Source organism: Paramisgurnus dabryanus, chromosome 1 (assembly GCF_030506205.2).
Source record: "Paramisgurnus dabryanus chromosome 1, PD_genome_1.1, whole genome shotgun sequence".
NCBI classification, from domain to species: Eukaryota; Metazoa; Chordata; class Actinopteri; order Cypriniformes; family Cobitidae; genus Paramisgurnus; species Paramisgurnus dabryanus.
The window spans coordinates 7,782,712-7,800,813 of NC_133337.1; the positions used below are offsets into that span (position 1 = coordinate 7,782,712).

Below are 18,102 nucleotides of genomic sequence, written 5' to 3' on the forward strand. Positions count from 1 at the left end.
AGCAACCTGATAACAGTGTTTATTTGGAGTAGTTCTTGGTTAAAAGAACAATTTTAAGATCCAGTTGATGTCAGGTTTAATTTTTTGTAAGGTATGTTTTGTTTCATTGTGATTTTATCAAGGAATGTTAAAGATATGAGTCTCTTCCTATTCAAGTAGAAGAGACTTGGTCTCATATGAATGAACTAGCCGCCGACTTGACGTCAAATATGCCGCCGTATGCGGCGACTTTCTTTAAAGGACTTTGTCTATAGCCAGTCTTTTGTGAAGGCATTCGTCGAGGCACTGTAATCAGAGCCATAGGGCTCTCTCTGACTGTAATGAAACTCTGCGCTAAAGCCACGCCTTTTCACCAGCTGATGGTGACGTCACATCGTGACCCGGGATTTCCCTGCGCCGTCCTTGCGTTTTCCATGCGGTCATTCTGCGTGACGCATTCTAAACTGGTCAAATTGAATCACATTAGCGGCACCTTCATAATGTGTTTAAGTATCGCAAGTTACGAACGACAATTATTATTATTTTTATGTTGTTGTTGTTATTGTTATATAAATAACACTGCTTCACATGTCCTAATGTAATGTCTTTTTTGCGCCGCTAGATGCCGCTAATTGTAAATAGAAGCAGATGCTGTTCAGGACAGGTTTTAATGCTTTAAGAAAATTCTAAAAAAAAAAATATAGATATAGATATAGATAAATAATTTTGGGTATATATATATTACAGTGAAACGGTAATTAATTGATAGCTAATGTAAACTATGAAAAAAGTATACAATCATTAAAATATTTAAATATTAAATTACTATAAAACTGTTTAAGTATGAAAATGCAAACTTTAAATATAAAAAGTTATGAATGAAATGAATTGAAGTATGATAAGCATTGCTTGGTATTACATACATGCATGCACCGCAAGCTGATGGATCACAGCGGGAGACCATGCGCCTATTGGCTGACCAAACTTTAGGGCCGTCCGATTGGCCTGAGACGAACTTTAGGGGTGATGGATGGGAACGTGGGAACTCGTATTGGTTAGTCAACAGCAGTTACAACAGGTTGGGGCAGTGTGAACTGACCCCAGGGTGCAGCGGATGTACGCGCGTTGCCCATTTACTGAAGATGCTCTCAGAATGACAAATACAAGGCGCTTTATTAAATAACCTGGATGATTATGTGTCCAAATTATTAAAATTACATGCGTATTACCCAATCCCGGGTTTGAACGGTGCGAACACTTTTACGCGCGGGTTTAACTGGCACGGGAAGGATGCGCATTGCGCTCTTGGTCACGCTGGGTTGCGGGTTCGCGTTTGCCTGCCAGCTGCCCACCGAGTGGCGACCCCTCAGCGAGGGGTGTCGGGCTGAGCTCGCCGAGATTATTGTGTACGCCAAGGTGCTCGCCATTCACGAGGAGCCGTATGCTTCCAGCCTATACAACTATCTGCCGTACTCGCGGCACGAGCGGGCCGAGGACGCGCTGCTGTACGCGGCGGAGGTGGAGATGATGTGCGACCAGGCGTGGGGCAGCATGCTGGAGGTTCCCGCGGGGTCACGTCTCAATCTCACGGGACTGGGGTACTTAAGCTGTCAGTCACACACGGTGATGGTGAACAATTCCTACATCTTCTTTCTCAGGTGGGTGCGTTTCTGTCCTCTGCAGGTGAAAGATCTTATACAAATTCAAATAAAACCATCAATTGTGTACCCTCAAAACCATAAATTTTTTTTAGCTAGCAATGCTTTATGTCTTATTGCGGTAGGAGTTGTTGTCCTATCCTCCAGATATTGTCACACAAACAGAACTCAAAACATTATCAAAAGAGGCCCACAAAGATAATTATAGTTTACACAGAGGCCATTATGTTTGTGATAGTTTATATTGTTTTTCAGCAGGGTTCAAAGAAGCACAATGTGTTTGTTTACAATGTGTATCTTTTAAATGCCCCCTACATACTAAAGCACTTGTCAGGTAACCTCAAATATGTTAAATCTGGTAAATAAGGTTATAGGGAAAAAATTCAACCTTCAAAACATTTTTAGGGTAGGGATAAATGGCTCCATAAGAGGACAGCTGCAGTTTTTATATTGTAAAATTAATTTTCATGTACTAACCATAGTTTAGGTGTAGGCTGCATCTGAAAGCTCTCTTTTCAAGTCAGGAAGGCATCAAGGCATGTCTGAATCTGATTACTTCCTGACTTCTGAGATAACTTCATGTGTTGTCCTACAATTACTATATATGCGTGGGAATGTTATTGGTCGAGCCTGGTCAAGTTCAGAAAAAGAAAATGGTGTGCAAGAAACCAGCTGGGGGTTTTTTTTTTACGTTATACACTTTTTGATGTATTTCTTGCGAGATTTTAGTTATAAAACATGTGAAAGGCAATCTGTGTTTATATTTCAAACTGAATTCCATTACGTTGCCTATGAAGGCTGTGCCGTATGCATTTCCCAGAGCTGCCTTCATGCCTCAGAAGTCATTGCCTCATGAGGCAGCGAGGCAACAAGTCAGCTGCTTTTGGATGCAGCCGTAGTATTTGTTTTAAAAACATAGTAACATCTAACAAGTTTTGGTTCCTTTTCATTATCTATATAAATACAGTGTTTGTTAAACTATTTGGTCTTTGAATATCCCATGAATTATAAAAGTATTAAAAATAATAGAAAGGTAATAACTTAAACACATTTTTGGTATTGTTTCAAAATAATAATAATAATAATTGGATTTACTTCCCTTTGTATAAAAAAGTATGCAGTTAAGAAATAGCTAACATGAGAATTTGGTCTATTGATTTGTTCTGTCTCATTTGTGCCTTTCCTGAGGCCAAATTGGAGACCTTAAATTGGAGAATTGTTTAATGATGTCTGTGTGTCTTTGTCTTATACAGAATGGATGAAAACTACAACATCCTCCCTCATGGAGTGAACTTCCAGGACGCCATATTCCCAGATACAATGGAGAACAAACAACTGTTTTCCAGTCTCTTCCAGTTCTCAAACTGCTCTGCTGGACAGACAGTACACAACTTTAATAGTGACTGGGAGAGCCAAGAAGACAACAAGGTACAACCAACACACACACATACACACGCAACTGTTTCAATATATTAGTAATGGCATTTTGTCTCATTAGTAACTTTTAAGCAAAATATGATTTGTTTGTGAGGATATTTGAATAGATAGATTCCCAAGTATAACCAAACTTGCATGAGCACACATGATCTTAATATCCACTAGAGCGACAGGAATTGATCCTGTCTTAAAATTTGTAGGTCTGTACTTAGTATGCAGAAAACTATATATCCTCTGTCAAGACAACATAGAGGAAAAAGACAGAGACATAAATCTGGTCAAGGTGAGCTAGCATAAGCATGAACGTTTGTATGGGCTTGCGTGTTTTTTGCGTTGGTGCAAGCAGACATGCAGTGTTTGTTCAGTGTTTTCAAGCAGTTTGGTTGTAAATTCACTGGGATCGTAAATGTGTGTTTATGGTGACAGGAGCGTCTGTGTGCCTTAGTTTTACCTGCTCCTGCGTGCACTGCTGTTAGATGGAGACTGTAGGGTTTTAACAGTAAAACCAGACCCAATTTCCATTCCAGCTGTGCTGGAGACAACACGACTGCCACTGATGTAAAGAAAGAGGGAATCTGATTGGCTGTGGCCATCATAGGTAGTAAAATAAGGTGTGAATAAAGAAGCAAAATGATTAAAAGTCTAGCGTGATTCCCTTAACTGAGATCCTACATCACACAGATACTTATACACACAAGTCCCATTCTTTGGTGGTCTTTGTATGACTTTATATTGGTAAGAGGTTGAGGTAATTCAAGATTTAATTTGACTTGATGAAGGTTGGATTAAAGACCTCCCACCTACAGCTTGTCCACTACAGACACAGCACACATACAGTACGCACACATTCACTCGAACACACTCATGAGCAGTCTATCACAAGATGCATTTGTCACTTAAATTAAATCAAGGAAAAACATAATTGAAAGGATAAGAGGATACACAAAAAAATGTGGGGTTGTTTCAGCCAACGGCTTACCTGAATTAAAGGTGCAATGTGGGACTTTTAGAAGGATTTCTTAACAGAAATGCAATATAATATAGTTAACTGTTTTATCAGTGGTGTATAAAGACCTTACAAAATGAACTGTATTGTTTTTATTACCTTAGAATGAGACGTTTTTATTTACATACACTACATACATTTATCTACAGTAGCCAGTAGGACAAACTGATCTATAGACCGTTTCAGCGGTAACAACATAAACAAGCCGCTGTCGCGGTCCGCACGTAACTTCCGGTAAACTCCGCTAATAATAAATAACAACAAATTCTTTAAACATAGTTTATTTATATAACAAGCAAACAAAACAACACATAGATTACCTAGGAAACCAAAACATTTGTTATTTTCGACGAGGCATTTGTTCAAGAGATCAGTTTAGCAACTAGTCAGACCATTAAAAAAACGAAACCGGAAGTAAGGTTCGGATCCAGACGTGTATCACGTGCGTCCGATGAAACCATCTATAGGGCGTGTCTATCTCTCCGTTGTCTCAGATGATGACGACATGTTTGTCAGTGGTGGCCGGTGACTTTTCTTCCGAGGGGCACAAATTCAAAATATTTGTTCGGAGTGTCATGTGTGTTGATCGTCATTTCAAAATATGTGTTTGTTGCGTCATGTGAACCATGTGCATCATGCCTATTCTCAAAATACGTGCCTGCTGCACATGCATTGGAAGTATTTATGATAAAAGAGACCCTCACGTTTACAAAATACTTGACACTATAAACTCTGATTACACATCATATTTAGTGAGTATATGGCACAAGCGAAGATCTCTTTTATCATAATCCCTTTCGATGCGTCGGCAGGAGGCACTTATTTTGACATCCCACGTGATGCACATAAGTTTACATGACGCGCCGACAGTGCCGGCGCCAGCCGAGCGCTGATGAGGGGGCGTCTAAAATACCAGAGGGGGCGATCACATAAATGCATATAATTCCCCCAGCTAGAAAATACATAGGTTTGGTACATTAAGTTTTAAAGTGTTATAAACAAACATCTCTGTAATACAACCACAAAAACTACAGCTATAGTGAGCAACGTACAGAGCTCTGAACAATACAACAACAACAAAAAAACGCATACCTAACGTTACATATTAGCACAACACTACTCATTTGAAGTTCAGACCTAGAGGTAGAAATAAATTTTACGTAATGGTGGGGGGCAGTGTTGGCAAATAGAGTTGATGGTTTTCAGCCCAAAAACGGTCCAAACACAAGATTTTATCAACATTTTGGTTCAATTTGATCATATAACGTAGTTATTTTAACTGCCACAAGTAATGCACCATAAGCTAGCGATTAAGCAGCTAGAGAACCACAATAGCAAAATGACAATAACTCGTTTACATATACAGCTATGCTGTAGGATAGGCTAATTCAAATTCGTTAATTATAAATTTAACAATGTCTGTTTTTTATCTATTTACTCCTGATAAACAGGTGTGTGTGAGAGAGAGATCGTACAGGCTTACCTTTAACGTTAAATGCAGAACAATAATAGGCTGTTGGTTGTACGTTGACTTGCAAGGATGCTGAAGAACATGAACATCTGAACTTTTCAAAACTATGTACAGTCTTGCTGAAGTTCATGGTGCCCGAATTGACTTAATGACAGCCGAACATTTGGATCTTTTCACCTGAAATGCTCCGATAATTCATCCACGCCACGGCAATCCGGAGTCCGGTTTGTAGAACTTCCAATGCTATTTTCCATATATCCATTGCTACAGGGCAGGCCCAGGTCACTCTCACACTCCTGTCTGTAAATTTTTATATAATTTCCCACTTCGACATCTTGATTTCCCTCTGAGACTCAGAACGCGGGCTCATTGTCGGCGTGCCTCAAGCCGTCAACACAAACTTGTTCAACTTCAGGCGCGGCTGCAAGAACCAACAACCACATGACGTCAAAGTACCGCGAGAACGATTCGAGAAATCATACTATGTGTCGTTTCGTCTCGCTCTCGCGGCATTTTGACGTCTTCACCTGATGAATTCGAACAAGCCTATAGGCTACACATGAGTGGGCGTGTGTCACGGTAGAATACATGCACACTTGTTTTTTTGTTTTGTTAAATAATTAAACTTTAAAATTCACTTTAGGAAGGCAATACACAGGGCAAACGTGATTTTTAAATAGCGCATTTTATCATTAAAATCCCATTCAACATTAATGCTGATCTGAGGGGGCGGGATAGTGCCAGTGAGGGGGCGACGCCCCCTCACGCCCCCTCGTGGCGCCGGCCCTGCGCGCCGAACACATATTTTGACATGACGAGCCACCCACATGATGGGTAAAATACAAGTTGTGACGAGCTTTGATCGTACGCCTTAGAAAAATACATCACCGGCCGTCCTGTGGCAGCAACTGTAGCTTTTCTTTGCCTTAACGAAATTGAGGTTGGTTCACAATATCACCGCTAGATGCCGCTTAAAAACCCACGTTACACATTTAACCTTGAAATATCCATATTTGACCTAACCACAAGTTGAAACCAAGGATATTATCATTAACTAAAACCATGAAAACATGTCTGTTAATTGAAATCAAATAAAACATAGGCTTAAATATCTGCTGATATGTTGCTTTACATTGTTGAGGCACTAAAGTTATTACCTGATAAAATAGAAAAACTTAACCAAAACAGACTTTAAATAAACTTAATAGAAATATTAGTTAAAAAACTCAAATAAAAAATTATATGTAGAAAACTAATAATATAAAAATAAAAGCTAATTCAAAATATTACTAAAGCTACAATTAAAGTAAAATAACTGGTAAAACAACCTATCATATGTTATTTTAAAGGGTTTGTTTAAACTATGGGTTGAAAACAACTCGGCATGTAGGAGGATAGAAAATGTAAGATAAATAAAACAATAAACAGAAAGAGCAAAACAGATAGTGACACATCAGCTGGACATGTGAACATTATCTCAGGAAAACAGTGGTGGGTTTTGAGAAAATAAATAAATCAGGCGTTTGATCTGGACAGCTCCAGACAGAACTAAAGCAATGTCAGGGGTCCTCACACTCTCTCTGAACAGGTCATGAGAACACAGAGAGAGAGAGAGAGAGAAACACAAAGAGAGAGAGAGACAGAGAGAGAGAGAGAGAAACACACACACAAATATTAGTCTTGCTGTATATTCAAGCACAACAAAGGAAAGCTGTTCATTAGCCAGACTGGGGTTTTCATGGGGTTTATTTTAAGCCAAACACAATGTGAAGATGGAGTGGACAGACAAATAGCCACTTCAACAAACCAAAACAGTCATCCGCTCATGGGAGGCACAGTTTGAGATGTAAAGACATTAATGTAGCCACAGAGAAATGTCTAGAGAGGAAACCAGTGGGAATCTCCACTCCCACCAACACTGACCCTGTACTGTCAAACTGAGCTGGATGAATACTTTGGCGGCAGAAAGTATAAATGAATGTTACTGTTTTAGACAGCAAAATATTAATACGACATGAATTTAATAAACATGTTTCTTGCTTTTTTGTTTCATGCAATTTTATACAAATTAGCAGTATTAAATAGCAATGTGTCACAGAGAGTCAGAACTGTTATATGTGTTCAAGCATGTCCAGGTCTGAAGCAGTGACCTGAGGAGGTGTAAGGTAACTAACAGGTGTCCTCTATACCAAACAGATGTGAGGAACCATTTGTACAGATTCACTTAAAGTTCAGAGTTCAAAAGAACCTAAACTTGATCAACTCTATTGGTCACATAGCATTTATTATCACATCACCGTAAAAATTCCTTGTTGCACTTACATTTTAAAGTTTAATCAATTTGATATAATTTCAACTTTCTTGAGGAGTTTAAATTATAAAAATAAAGATAAAATAACTTTTTTAGCTAATTTAACTTTATTTTTATAATTTATAGCAACTCCTCACTAGTCAAGATAGCTGAAATGAATTGTAAATTCAAGTTGATTCAAACATAAAAATGTAAGTGCAACAAGGAATGTTTTGAAGAGCAGAAAATAGTTTATTGCAAGTGCTGGACTGTAGATGTTATTTTTACTTGTTTTTGGAAATTAAGGAGGGAGTTCAAATTATTTTCATCCTTTAACTGTTATAACACAAGATCACACATCCACAGGGATACTTCACTAATCACATCTGTACATAAGGAGACAGAAAAAGATAATGACAATGTGTGTGAAGCAGAAAACAGGTGGAGATTATTAACAGCCCCGGGAACCTCAGAGATAATAAAGACTCTTAACACATGAGCTTTCCTGTGGGAAAAAGGATTATTTGAGCTAGCCTGAGGGACTTAGTGCTCTTGTGACCAGCACTGTATCAGCCTGGAAAACATATTAAACCTCACCTTCTGTTTTACACATCATCTCATCGATCTATCTCTATCAATCTATTTGTCTGTTCGTCCATTCTTCTGTCTGTTTTGGTAACTGTTGACGTGATTTAGTCTGGTGTACTAGGTAGGAGTTTGGGAGTTGGCGTGTTGTTTTTACAGCAGTGTGTGTCGTGTTTAGACAGCAGGATACAACCCATCCATCCATCCATCTATCACATCCCGTCATTCCATTTTTGCATTGCTTTGTAACTTTTCTTATTTTATCATTATTGCAGCTGTACAGCGTCCATATTTATTAATCAATATATTTCATGTCTTTTGTTCAGAGTTAATATTTTGTGCAGTAAGTTTTTGTCTCCCTTTCATCATATGAGGGATTTGAAGCCTTCCGTTATTCAGATAAGAATGCGGGGCCTCACATTGCTCACATACACATGGATGCAGTCATGCAGTTACAGACTCCACATGTCCACAGACACACACAGCATGGATCTTCTTGTCAGTACTGTGGATGTAACAGCAGGCCACTTTTGAACCTTATGCACCATACACGCACATTGGCATGTGTAGGGGCTCAGAAAGAAAAGAGAGATGAGGTAGCAGGGAGTAGATAATAATAAGAATAATGTATGTTGACCTCTATTTCTGTGATAAGACTGAGAGACGGTTTGTTAAAGTGATACTCCAGCTAAATTTAAAAATTACCTCATAGTTTACTCAGCCTCAAGCAATCCGAGATACACATGCCCATCATCTTTTAGACAAACACATTTGGAGTTAGTTTCCAAGCTTATAATAAGTGGTGCCCAAGAAAATTTTAATAGAGGTGGCCAGAGGAGGTCATAGCAAATCATGGGATGGCACCCAAAAATAATGTAATGTGTGTTCATTTATTAATGTACTTTTGTTTCCGGTTAATGTAACATTATGCTTTTAATAAGCAATAAATTGCTCTTTAAATAGTGTAGTCCTGCAAATGGAAATAGTTGGATATGTCGACTGCCTTCCTCTTTATTTTATATATAATAAACTAAAGTTATTATTAAAAAAATTATAATATGGGTTGAAAATAACCCAGCATGTAAGAGGATAGAAAATGTAAGATAAAGTAAAAGGAAGAAAAATAAAATAATCAACAGAAAGAGCAAAACAGAGAGTGACACCCCCCCCCCCCCCCCGGGGGCGCCATAGGTTCTAAAATTTAAAATATGAATATGTTTCTTACAAAATTGCATTGATTACCCACAGAAGACCTTTATTAACCCCTTGGACTCGTGTGGATTACCTCTGTGAAGGATGGTTGCACTTTTCTGGGGTTTAAAGTCAGAAGTTGTTGCCTGTTCCCTGGTTTCTATCATTATAAGCTTTATAAGGGTTGGTTGGCACACAGTTCAATGCCAGTACACTGTAGGGTGCTGCCACAGAAATCTGACATTAAAATGACTGCACTCTTGACCTGAACACACCCATTTACTTAAATCATTGAATAGTCACTAACTGTGGATGTGAGGTAAGTTTTATATTTTACAGTGTCAAAAAAAAGTTCCTCACACTAAATACATTTAAGAACAATGATAGTTAGAGATATATAAAATGTCATGATTTCAGTTGATAAGAGATAGGATCACCTATATTTTGACATGAAATTTAAAAGTCTCTGATGAGTGATGCTATGTGGCTAACATCATTTCAGGAAACAGGTGTGCCCTATTATGGGTGGGGCTGGTTGACACATCTTCCAACCAAACCCAGTATAGCCATTTGGTTATAAATGTATTAATTTATGAATTTTATGTATGTTATAATATAATATAATATAATATAATATAATATATAATTAATGTTGTATGTTTATAAATATATCAATGCTTTACATTTTTATCAGGATTGTATGTTATATTCTCATGAACATAAACTTACATGTATGTATGAAATTATTTTCTTTAAGAAGTCAAAATGGTCAGAAAATATTTAAGAACAACAGACAGGGAAAAGACTTGAAACAAAAGTATTAGGATCACACCAAAGGATTTCAAAATACAATTTAGTACACTAAGCAGATGCTGAATAGCCGGCCTGAGGAAGCTTGGCTTCAGTGCAGCTCACCATACCCACACATACAAACTGTATTTGCTTTTGGTTTGGTAATAATTTGGTTAAAAATGGGAAGAAAGTTTGTTTAAAGTTATTCTGCTTTAGTTTTGAATTAAATGCTCAAGTTTTTTATATTTGTCACTTCATTTTTTGTAACTATATCATCTGTGCCAACCAACCCCATTTCATGTGCCAACTAACCCCCATACTGGTGCTGGTTGGCACAGGTGCACAACATGACTTTAATGATGAATAAAACTGGTTAGACTTTTTTAACATATAACATGACTGAGAAATATGACAGAGAGTGAAAAGTGTGCCAACCAACCCCGCTCTCCCCTATCTCAGATTGCTTGAGGGTGAGTAAATTATGGGGTAATTTTGATATTTAGCTGGAGTAATACACAGAGATGTATAATCATACATTACAGTACACAAGTAACTCTCTTTTTCTTTCTCTCTTTCACATTCTCTCATTTTGTTCTTCAGTTGCTGTGCTCCTCCATGCAGAAGGTATTGATGGAGGAGGAGGAGCGGGTCAGGCAGCTCCAGGAGCTCGTGGCCGAGCTGGAGAGAAAGAATAAGCAGTTGAGACAACGCATTGGGAAACTGCGAAGTTCCCTGCGGAAGACCCGGAAAGCGTCGCGCCGTGCCGAGCAGGAACAGCATGAGCTGCGAGAACGTCTGAATGCAGCAGAGAGGCATGCTGGACATCATCTCAATGCCATTCGACCGCAACACTGATATACACATGGACTGTGACCTCACACACACACAGGGCATGGGAGGACACTTACACAAGAAACACGGTTACACACAGACTCTTACAAATGGACTGCAGGGTGGTTTATACATAATTCCTAACCATGACTGTTCGCCCCTTTAAACTGGATTTCACACACAGGGTCACATATCTCAAAGAAAGAGAAAGAAATGTTTGTGTAATTTAGTTTAAATTGCTGTTTAAAGTTTATGTAATAAGGTTTTGACAATAAAAGAACTGTAGATTTTATTTCACCCCAACACTGCCTTAAAATTTTTTGTTAAATCAACTCAGATTTACAAGTCATATCAACAGAGATTAATTGTCACAATTTATAAAATATAGTTGAGAAAAGTCAACTTTAATTTATAAGTTATAAAAACTCACCTGTAGTTTTAACAACTCATCTCTAGTCAAGATAAATAATAGTAAGTTGAAATGACTTGTAAATCCGAGTTGATTCAACAAATTTTAAGGCAGCAAAGTATTTTTTACAGTGAACAAATTGTCATCCGAAAATGCTTGATGTAAACTGAACGCTTTGTATATTTTTATCCTTAGGTGTGTTATGTATTTTTATTTTATGCTTTTTATTGTATACTCTTTCTAAAGAAATGCAAGTATAGTTTTCCATAACTATCTATTTACCATTTAAAATAAAATGCGAAAGAAAGGTGTGTTTGGATTTTTCTTTGACTGCTTTCCTGTTTGTGGTTGCGAGTGAATAGTTTGATCTGCTGGTTTGGAATTAAAATGCTTTCAGATTTCAATGGTGGTTCATTCAGTGCCGGCGCCAGCCGAGCGCTGATGAGGGGGCGTCTAAAATACCAGAGGGGGCGATCACATGAATGCATATAATTCCCCCAGCTAGAAAATACATAGGTTTGGTACATTAAGTTTTAATGTGTAATAAACAAACATCTCTGTAATACAACCACAAAAACTACAGCTATAGTGAGCAACGTACAGAGCTCTGAACAATACAACAACAACAACAACAAAACGCAAACCTAACGTTACATATTGGCACAACACTACTCATTTGAAGTTCAGACCCAGAGGTAGAAATACATTTTACGTAATGGTGGGGGGCAGTTTTGGCAAATAGAGTTGATGGTTTTCAGCCCAAAAACGGTCCAAACGCAACATTTTATCAACATTTTGATTCAATTTGATCATATAACGTAGTTATTTTAACTGCCACAAGTAATGCACCATAAGCTAGCGATTAAGCAGCTAGAGAACCACAATAGCAAAATGACAATAACTCGTTTACATATACAGCTATGCTGTAGGATAGGCTAATTCAAATTCGTTAATTATAAATTTAACAATGTCTGTTTTTTATCTATTTACTCCTGATAAACAGGTGTGTGAGAGAGAGAGATCATACAGGCTTACCTTTAACGTTAAATGCAGAACAATAATAGGCTGTTGGTTGTACGTTGACTTGCAAGGATGCTGAAGAACATGAACATCATTCTGAACTTTTCAAAACTAGGTACAGTCTGGCTGAAGTTCATGGTGCCCGAATTGACTTAATGACAGCCGAACATTTGGATCTTTGCACCTGAAATGCTCCGATAATTCATCCACGCCACGGCAATCCGGAGTCCGGTTTGTAAAACTTCCAATGCTATTTTCCATATATCCATTGCTACAGGGCAGGCCCAGGTCACTCTCACACTCCTGTCTGTAAATTTTTATATAATTTCCCACTTCGACATCTTGATTTCCCTCTGAGACTTAAGAACGCGGGCTCATTGTCGGCGTGCCTCAAGCCGTCAACACAAACTTGTTCAACTTTAGGCGCGGCTGCAAGAACCAACAACCACATGACGTCAAAGTACCGCGAGAACGATTCGAGAAATCATACTAAGTGTCGTTTCGTCTCGCTCTCGCGGCATTTTGACGTCTTCGCCTGATGAATTCGAACAAGCCTATAGGCTACACATGATTGGGCGTGTGTCACGGTAGAATACATGCACACTTGTTTTTTTGTTTTGTTAAATAATTAGACTTTAAAATTCACTTTAGGAAGACAATACACAAGGCAAACGTGATTTTTAAATAGCGCATTTTATAATTAAAATCCCATTCAATATTAATGGTGATCTGAGGGGGCGGGATAGTGCCAGTGAGGGGGCGACGCCCCCTCACGCCCCCTCGTGGCGCCGGCCCTGGGTTCATTCAAAGCCAAAGAAACTCTATAGTGCATTGTTACATCACTTTTCAGATACACACACACACACACACACACACACACACACTCTCATAGAGTTACAACAAAGGCAAGCCTGAGAGGTGTGATTACACTGAATAACATTATATGAGACTCTTCCTTTCTGGTGTTACTGATATAGTAAAACATCACAAGAATCAAATCCTCAGATACTTTCATCTGTTGAGCAGATTGAGGTAGAGTAAATGTTGTCTAGGGCCACTTTTCTGAATTTATGGTCTTTCTTATATTCCAACATCACTTTAAGAGTTCAGGTTATACGAGCTTGCTGCATTTGGTATATGTTAAAATGACATCACAAGTATTAATGCAAACAATATTTACTGTCCTAATATTTCTAATGTGGGGTATTACACTATAAAAAAGATATTTTTATGTTGCTTTAAATTAAGTTAAAAAATTTCAACTAGTTTTTATAGGTTTTGTCAACTTATCACAAGTCAAAACTTAAAATAGTAGGTTGAATTGACTTGCATAACCAAGTTGTTTTAACTTCATTCTGCTTTTTACAGTGTAGTTGTTCTGCCAATTATTTGATTCGATCTGATTCATGTTTGTAGGAATCCAAAGGCCATGGGTATAAATCCCCAAAAACACATACTGGAAAAAATGTGCACCTTTGAAAGCATCTGGAAAATGCATAAAATGCAAAATGTACATCGTAAAAAAATCTTTATCAACTCAGATACTTACTATTATTTATCTTGACAAGAGATGAGTTGCTACTCATTTCAACTATATTTAATAAGTTATAACAACTCATCTCTAGTCAAAAGAAATCATTTTTACAGTGTAGATGATACTTTTACTTAAAGATTATCATTTTAATATGATTCATACATTTCTTCGTATTTTCTTCTAGAGCTTGATCAAACACACTTTCAGTCATCTCATAATGCATATTTAGGTGATCAAAGTTGTCTTGGTCATGTTTTACAACAATGAAAATGAAAGATATTAGGCTATAGTCTGCCGTAGTGGATTATGATGATAATTTAGCACATTGTTCCCCCCAAACTGTCATTACCATAATGTGTCTGGATATTTTATGAGTTTGTCTGTAATTTTCATTATTCACAACAATTATTCTGATTAGATTCTCATTACTGTAATTCACTAATGAGAACCATGCAGTGTGATTTTTAAAAATAAAATTAGCATAAATGAAAGCATTACAGCAAATACTGATAAGATGCATAAATAAAATCTAATGTTTCATTATATTACACATTATGCTAATTAGAATTGAGAAAATATCATTAAGCTTAATTTTCAATAACAGAATGTCACAATGCAATTTTAATAAGTAAAAAAACTATTCTCCTTGCTCCAAATGTGTGATTAACATCTCATTAAAATTTATATCAGAATATTACACAGTGATCCATATGATTTATTTCACATTTAAACCTTTACACATAACACAAACTTCTGATCAACAGATGTTAAACCAGAGACCTTATGAGGAGGCAATGGTTCACAAGCACTTAGTATGGATTATGGATGATAGCATTATTGCCAGATTTGACCAACCCCAACCCCAGTTTCTTGCAAAGTGTCTGGAGAATTTGCATTGTAATAGATAGAACTTGCACCTGCATTGCTGACTGGGATGTTGTCAAGATGGCTTGGCTTTAGTCGATGAACTCTGTACTTTTTTTGGTCACCTAAAATGTACAGTCTTATCTTCCAAACTGAAGACATTTCCATAATGTGTATAATCCAACCTACAACCATAATTCTTGAGAAATGTCCAAATACAAACCCTTCCTCTGTATTTTTTTACATGTACCACTATTTGGAGAATGTTCATACCAAGCATCCACTGGTAAGGCCCCAATGTCCCTTCAGCAAAACACACATTTTATCCCTTATAAACTTTTATATTTACATGACTAACATATTCCCACTCATGTGTTTGAAAAAACTCAGGTCACATGGTGCCGTGCTCAGCGTCATCGGTTTTAAAGGCAATGCAGTTAGAAGTAATTTATTTAAAGAGGATAACGATTGGGAAAATCTGCAGGTCCCTCAGCAGCGTGAAGAGGAAAACATTGTGTGCTTTCCTCCGGGGAAATCTCACAGTCTAATTTAAGATGCTTGGGATGTTGTTGTTTTAAATGAAATTGTGCACTACCAGGCCTGCTGCAGAAATACATTTGGCACAGGTTTGGATCTGACTGAACCAAAAGACATCACTTAATTGTAATGAAAATTTGCAGAGCATGAACATACATAATGCGAATCTTATAGTTTTGTTAAATTGAGTTTGTATTTGTATTTGAGTTTGTAAATTTGTATTGTTTAATTAAGAATATTACTATACATTTTAATTTTTAAAAAAGTCCATAAGGTAAACCTTATTAATAATAATAGCATTGCAACCTTAAATAGCTGTATAGTTATTAAATAGCAGGGAAGTTGTGCCAGTGTGGGCAAACACCTCCGGGCAGTTTTTCAGTAATGCAAGACTACACTGTAAAAAGTCAAAGTTGGATCATCTAAAAAAATTTACTTCAATTAGTAGGGGTGAGTGGGGCACAAATGCTTGTAATGCATTTTGGCTTTATTATTAAAAAAGGTAGATGAATATTTTTTACACAATCAACACATACAACTCTGCTAGACAACACTTAAAGTTTGTTTGTGGGACCTGCTGTTATCAAACAATTACACAGAACATAACAAGAGTGCAAATGTGACAACTTACCCCATAGGTGGGGTTTAATTGTAACAAACAGAGGGGCTAGAAAATTTTGTTTAAACACAAATGATTCAATAAACTCCTGTCTATATATTATTGTTTATACATATATATATATGCCTAGATAGATATCCACACATTCATCCATCCATGATCCTTCATCTAACAATCCTTGTATTAAAGCAACACTATGTAGTTTTTTTACCTTTAAATAATGTCTCTAAAATTATTTCAGTGATAGAACAACTTTTAACTGGACAAATTGTACTGTTGCTGCAACCTGAGCAGCCTCCTAGCTGCTACAAGCACACTCTGAAAGTGGCAGTGGAGGGTAGGAAACACAGCCCTGCCCCTCCCCCTGCCTGCAGAAGAGTGTCTGATACCAGGCACTGTTGCGCTTTTCAACCACATGGGGGAGCTGTAAGTCATTTTTACATGGAAACTACATAGTGTTGCTTTAAGCATCAGTGCATATAAATATATTATTTTTAAGACAAAAAAATCATAAGTGTGTGTTATTTCCCCTGATATTGTATAAACAGTTAGCATTTTGATGAATAGTATTTACATTGTTTTTCCTTTTTATTATTATTGTATGAGGCTTAATTGTGTGACAACTAACCCCACTGTGTAAAAATGTTTTTAAAACCCAGCTATTAGTAAGGAGTTGTTGCTGACATGTTGGTGTTATGTTTTAGGTATTAAGACAGTGATTAAAATAATATAAGGTTGGATTTGGTGACTTACACACCCAACTCAGAAATCGAAAAAAAGATGAAAAATTAACTTTTATGCCTCCAAAACACTCTTTGTTCAATATCTTTACCAAAACACATCAAAACTTCACGTGAAATCTTCTGACAGTAAGAAAAAAAGCCCAAAAGGACATATTGCTCTGCCTTGTATATGTAAATAGCCGTGCGGGGCACAATCCCGCATTGGATTGTGCCCCACTAACGCTTAAAATATTTAAACCTTTCAATTTAAAATTTTCAAGTTAAAGTGAGAAAATTTAGGTTGAAAAAACCCTAATAGGCATTACCAATTGAAGTAATTTTTTAAGTTGATCTCATTTATACTTTATACAGTGTAAAGCAGGGTTCCCCAAATCTTACCCTGGGTGTTGCCAGGTTTGCGGTTTTCACGCACAATTGGGCTAGTTTGAAAATACATTTGCGGGAAAAATTTCGGAGCCGCAGGTTGCTGTTTTTTAGGCTAGATTTATAATGTGCCGCGACTGCGAAAATGTTTATCTGTAGACTTACAAAATGAACGTTCTTTATTTTCCTATTGTGCATTAATCCCATAGCATAAAAAAAATTACTAACAAACCCTTGGCTATATATGTTGTGTTGGACTTGATGAGACTATTTCCAGTGCACTTATGTATTGCTATTCTTGTGTTGCCATAATTGCTTCTATTGTTTACCTCACTTGTAAGTCGCTTTGGACAAAAGCGTCTGCTAAATGACAAAATGTAAATGTAAAAAGTTACAAATCCAATACCTGTCAACCCAAGGACCGCTGCAGCGTCAGGAAGTCAGTGGAAAAGTGAGTGGGGGGGGGGCGCGTTTTGCTCTTAATATCACGTCAGAAACAAGAAATTACCTTACATGAGGAGTTACGTCTATACTGAGAGGATATTTACAGACCAGGTTAACCCATCTTGGGATGATCTTTTCAAGTTAAATACAAAAATTTTAATACAGAGATAGTATGTTAAAAGGGCAGAGTTTATATACTGTCTCAAAATGGCACGGTTGGGTACACTTAGATGTTCTTAAGATAATCTTAAGAAGTACTAAAGTAGAATTTTTTTGTATATTTAGAACAGAATAGTGTGTGAAATAGAGGACTCAAGTGCATTAAGAAA

The 18,102-nt window shown here is 37.2% G+C and overlaps 1 protein-coding gene across 1 annotated transcript; it reads left to right on the forward strand.

The window, feature by feature from the left end:
- The first annotated feature begins 831 nt into the window (after positions 1-831).
- On the forward strand, positions 832-11,952 carry ccdc3a (coiled-coil domain containing 3a). The gene is made up of 3 exons (XM_065255251.2): positions 832-1,637; positions 2,891-3,065; positions 11,010-11,952. The coding sequence occupies exons 1-3, from the start codon at positions 1,270-1,272 to the stop codon at positions 11,262-11,264; spliced, it is 798 nt and encodes a 265-aa protein (XP_065111323.2). The 5' UTR covers positions 832-1,269; the 3' UTR covers positions 11,265-11,952.
- Positions 11,953-18,102: the final 6,150 nt, after the last annotated feature.

What these genes read in the sequence shown, in the direction of transcription:
- ccdc3a (XM_065255251.2), top strand. Translation starts at nt 1,270, where the DNA reads ATGCGCATTGCGCTCTTGGTCACGCTGGGTTGCGGGTTCGCGTTTGCC. An exon ending in TCCTACATCTTCTTTCTCAG is followed by an intron (nt 1,638 to 2,890) that starts GTGGGTGCGTTT and finishes TGTCTTATACAG; the next exon opens with AATGGATGAAAACTACAACA. An exon ending in AGAGCCAAGAAGACAACAAG is followed by an intron (nt 3,066 to 11,009) that starts GTACAACCAACA and finishes TTTGTTCTTCAG; the next exon opens with TTGCTGTGCTCCTCCATGCA.